The sequence below is a fragment of the Echinops telfairi genome, unplaced genomic scaffold (genome assembly GCF_000313985.2).
Source record: "Echinops telfairi isolate 266 unplaced genomic scaffold, ASM31398v2 ScPeMD7_7424;HRSCAF=8462, whole genome shotgun sequence".
In the NCBI taxonomy this organism is placed as follows: Eukaryota; Metazoa; Chordata; class Mammalia; order Afrosoricida; family Tenrecidae; genus Echinops; species Echinops telfairi.
Genome location: NW_022111324.1, coordinates 69130470 through 69135844, shown reverse-complemented (window position 1 = coordinate 69135844; position 5375 = coordinate 69130470). Strand labels below are relative to the sequence as shown.

Below are 5375 nucleotides of genomic sequence, written 5' to 3'. Positions count from 1 at the left end.
GGGGAGGGCAGGGAGAAATGAGGAGCTGATACCAAGGGCTCAAGTAGAAAGCAAATGTTTCGAGAATGATGATGGCAACAAATGTACAAATGTGCTTGACACAATGGATGTATGTATGGATTGCGTTAAGAGTTGTACAACCCCCCAATAAAATGATTAAAAACAAAAAATTTTTAAAAAAAGAAAGTAGCAGCCAAGACATCTACATTGGGCAGATCTGCTACAACAAAAAAAAATCCATTAAAACTATTAAAAAGCAAGGAAGTCACTTAGATGACACTAAGGTGCACTGACCCCACACCATGCGATTTTCAACTGCTCATGTGTATACAAATATTGAACAATGAATTGGGAAGACTAAAATGATGCATTTGAATTATACTGACAAGGAATATTGGATACACCACAGACTGCCAGAAGAATGAACAAATCTATCTTGGAAGAAGTTCGGCCATAATGCACCACACAGGGTGGCTAGTGAGACTTCATCTCCTGTACTTTGGACAGTTTTTCAGGAGGGACCAATCTCTGTAGAAGGGCAAAATTTGTGAGGCACAGAATTGGGCCATGTTTCGTTCTTTTGTACACAGGGTCCCTCTGAGTGGGAACTGACTTTGTCTATGAGGCCTCGATGAGTATGACCAGACTCAGAGGCACTTAACAACAGCAGGTTTATTGTCTTAAAAGCTAATTATTGATTGTTTTACTGCACTGAACCAGTTGGGGCCTTCTAACAGGGCACACACAAATCCCTCATCTAATAAAATATTACCAAAAAATACATGCAAAATATTCTCAAAGAAAAGCTATTCTTTCTCACTATAGGCTATATAGTTGTGTGTAAGAGAGCAGTACTATAGCACTTCCCTTTGGAATTTTTAAATGTACCCTCAATATACTCATATACTAGTGATACTGGGAACTTGGTCCCCATCTCAAGACAACCCATATACACAGAACGGAACCACCACCAGGTGCTGTGCCATCCCATGATCCAGGTGATGGTGTGTCAACTGGGATCCACAGGGTGTTCACTAGCTGCTTTGCAGAAACAACCACCAAGCTGTTTCCTATGCTTCATCTAGAATCAGAGGTGGGGAACCTCTTTTTCTGCCAAGGGCTATTTAGATATTTGTAACATCATTCTTGGTCCATACTGGTCAACCATCTCAGTAACTCACCCCTCATGTGGTAGCTGGAACTGCTCCCTTCAGTGAGCCATGGGGTGTTGGTATTGATTCCATGCTCCTGATACAGCCTGTGGGCCAGATAGTCTCCACTTCTGGACCAGATCATAGGTTCCAAACTTATTTGCAGTATCACCCCCTATTCAGAAAAAAATTACCTAGTGCCCCCTAGTAATTAAAAACTTTTGTACTATAGCCCCTAACACAGGATGAAATGTAGGTAATCTGTTTTTGCAGCTCTCTGGATTGTTCCAGCACACACACCCCCAGGGGGCGGTAGCACCCACGCTGGGAAACACCGGTCTAAATCTTTGGAATGGGTATCAATTACATATTCTCAAGAATATAAAATCCAAAATATTATATCAATGAATTTGAATTATGATTCCGCCAAAGAATACTGAAAGTACCATGGACTGCCAGAAGAACAAACAAATCTGTCCTGGAAGAAGTACAGCCAGAATGCTCCTCGGAAACAAGGATGGCAAATGTTTGTGTCACGTGCTATGGACGTGTTATCAGGGGAGACCAATGCCTGGAAAAGGGCATCAGGTTTGGCAAAGGAGAGGAGTGGTGGAACAGAAGAAGACCCTCGGGGAGACGGGCTGACACAGGGGCTGCAACACTGGGCTCAAACACAACAGCTGTGAAGAGGGTGCACAATATCCCTATGTGTCAGATCTGACACTGGGTAACCCTCCCCAACAAGCCTGCTGCTCTCAGGGAGGCCACACCACGGACCCTCCCTGTACTCCATCCCCCAGGCTCTAAACAGCAACAAAGTGAAACAAAATTTTATATTAACTACAAGTGATAAATACCAAGACAGCCCTATTTTTTTAAATCATTTTATTAGGGGCTCATACAACTCATCATAATCCATACACACACCAATTGTGTAAAGCACATTTGTACATTCATTGCCCTCATCATTCTCAAAACATTTGCTCTCCACTTAAGCCCCTGGCATCAGCTCATTTTCCCCCTCCCTCCCTTCTCCCCCCTCCCTCATGAACCCTTGATAATTTATAAATTAATATTTTGTCATATCTTACACTGTCCGACGTCTCTTTACCCACTTTTCTGTTGTCCGTCCCCCAGGGAGGAGGTTATAGTAGATCCTTGTAATCGGTTCCCCCTTTCCAATGCACCCTCCCTCCACCCTCCCACCTATTTTTTTTGTTTTCTAAAGACAATAAAATGTTCATAGTCACTGTCTTTGATATTCCAAAGAAATCAGAGGTCTTTAGTAGTTATATAAATGTAAAACTTTCACAGATATTTTTATTGCTACTTCAATTAAAAATGACTAAAAATTTGACTACCATAGTGGCAATAGTATATTAGTTAACAAGCAGTTTTGATCATTTATCTCATGAAGAGGAAATAAATAAAGACCCACTAGTTAGGGAATAGAAAGGCACAAACAGGAATTTAATAGCGATCACTAGTACTCTTTCCAGTAAACACCTATACCTTATCAATCGAGTCAGCCCCATTACAAGTTATCTCCCACTCTAGGCTACTCAGAGGGTATGTTTATCACTCCTACAAGTCCCCCCCCCCCCACCTTTTTATGCAGGGAGGTCAGCTTCTTGAGGGGTAGGAAGGTCTACCCCTCCTGCCTCTCCTGTATCCTCTCCTGTATGCCTTCCAGCTGAGCTGCAGCACTATCTGCATACTTAATGATTCGTTAACTGAAAACCAAGCCCACTGCGGACAAATGGGTTCTCATCGTGACCCTGTAGGACAGAGCACAACTGTCCGAAGGGGTTTCCCAGGCTGTACATCTTTACAAAAGGCGAGTGCCACATTTTGCCTCCGCAGACTGGCTGGTGAATTAAAACTGCCAACCTTGCTGTTAGCAGCCCAGAGCTTTAACCACTGTGCTACCAAGGTTCCTTAATTAACAGCTCTTTTATAAAAGATATTTTCCACAGCAGATAGAAGAAAATTGCAATTGGAGGGGTGGATGAAGGGGGGAGTTAAACAGGTGTATTTAAGTGCAACACAATGACAACTAGAGATGAGAGCCTAAAAGTGGCTTTGACATAACATGTTCAGAAAAGGAACAAATGAGTCTATACAGCAGAATCATTTTCTGAGGGTATTCACACACACAATCATCACCCTATTAATGCTTAGCTTTAAAAATCCATTTTGGAACTTGTATGCATTGGTACTATTATTTGATGCATATTTCTATATCACTATCTCATGTCCACATAATGTCCCTTATTCATACAAGTATGAAAGAAAGCCATTCAAGATCCCCACCCTGTCCCCTAAAAAAAATAAAAGCAACGTATTTTCCCAGTCTTCCTGGGCTAACTGCATAGTCTTTTGGTAGTAAATAGGAAGGCCATCATCTTCCTTTTTATGCACACTACTGAATGACACAAATGAATTTTTAGAGAGTTCCTGCTAAAAAAAATCTGAGCTTGTTTGGATCTACAGTCAAGTTTTAACCAAAAATTTCATCTTTCCTCTCACGTTCTTCAATCTCTCAAGCAAAATTATGTATTATATACTTTTTCAAAACCGTTATGATGCGCACTAAGTAATTTATGAGGGCAGCCTTACACTTTTACCATTTTAAATGCATGGCACTAGAAAGGACAAAAGCAAACTCTGAAATATCTTCTGAAGTAATATAACAATAGTCTTTAAAAGAAAAATATTAATGTTTCTGTTTGCCCTTAAATGATGTGTGTAAGCTTCCCTTTAAAGTGTCTGAAGGAGTCCTCATGGCACAGTGGTTGCACTTGGTTTCAGATACGAAGGTTCAAACCCACCAGCTGCTGCAAAGGAGAAAGCGGTGGCAGTCTCCTTCCTTAGAGATTTACGGCCTTGGAACTCCATTAGGCAGTCCTAGTAAGTCCTACAGGGCCACTGTGAGTTACAAGTCACTTGACAGCAGTTGAGTTTGGTATTTTTTTGTGAAAGCTGTGAACTTGCATCTCTTCTCATGCCTTTTGTTCTAAACTTATCAAGCCACTTCATTATTTTATTTTACTATCCAAATGAAGATATTAGTAGTACATCAAGCGCTGGATGGCTGATGAGTTAACTAGACAAGCAGAAAGCTTTGAACAGTCAACTAAAACTTACCACCGTGCTAGCTCCTTAAAATAAGTAGGAAGATCAGCGAAGGCCCTATTTACATGTCATTTTGCTGTTTGGTTTTAAGAAGGGAGAGGAGGGGAATGAAAACTTTCCTACAGAAGCACTCGCACACAATCGCACTTTTCAAATCATGAAAATACAACTCTCTCGTTTCTTGGCTTTTCAAGTGTTTAAACATCAGGGACATCTGCATCTTGATAAAAAGTCCTGAGGGCTCTTTGATCAAAGACACAGAAAATCCTTCCTTCAAAGAAATGTACCTTGTGACACTGCAAGGAGGAGGAGAGAGATATTTAAAGTAAAACCTGCCCTGAATTATCATCACGGACTTAAGGGCGAGACTACAAAGCCCTTTGGCTTCAGAAGGCTTTTAAACATCTTGTGGAAACCTCGGGGCTACAGCGCTGTCCTCTGAAATGCTTCTGGCTCAACCCCACTGGAGTATCATCCCCGGATAAACTCATGCACACAAACACACACACGTTGATTTTTCTTCCATGCCCGTCCCTATTCCTGACCTTCCCCCTTTGGTGCCCACGACCCAAAATATGGACACAATGGTACAAACAGCAAAGTCATGGGGCAATGCGGGGGTTGGGGGTGCCAAGGGCTGAAAGATCCAGAGCAGCTCGGTGGAAGAGGTCGCCAGCTGGCGAGCCGGTTAGGGTGAAACCAGCCCTCGGTTGGGGACGCAGACTGCAGAGGCAGACACAGAGAGCAATCTGGGATGCCCACTCTGCCCTCTCCCTGACTCTGCCCTCCATCACCCTCTCCGCCCCTGAGGACCACTCCAAGGGAGCGGGCACCACTAACTCCTATCCCCCCGACCCCGCACCACCACCCTCACCCTCGGGGGAAAGCCGCCGGGCCGCTTGGCGTGGAGAATGGGGGCTGAGCAGAGGGCGAGGGGTCCGCCACGCTCAGGTGGGGACCCTGCGGCGGGTGGCCGCGCGGGAAGACGGGGGTGGTGCCACCCCAGTGCCGCGGGGGTCGGGGGCGGGTTTCGGGCCGGCGGCTCCCGAGGGGAGGCTCCAGTGACTCACATTCTCCGTGTCCCGCTCG

General features: G+C 44.1%; 1 protein-coding gene across 1 annotated transcript in view; it reads right to left on the bottom strand.

Moving 5' to 3' along the window:
• Window positions 1-5375, bottom strand: part of MARK1 (microtubule affinity regulating kinase 1) — a 160956-nt gene that overhangs the window by 154092 nt on the left and 1489 nt on the right. Inside the window, exon 2 of the mRNA XM_004699909.3 lies at window positions 5357-5371. Coding sequence (XP_004699966.2) covers window positions 5357-5371 — 15 coding nt within the window. The remainder of the gene's footprint in view (window positions 1-5356; window positions 5372-5375) is intronic.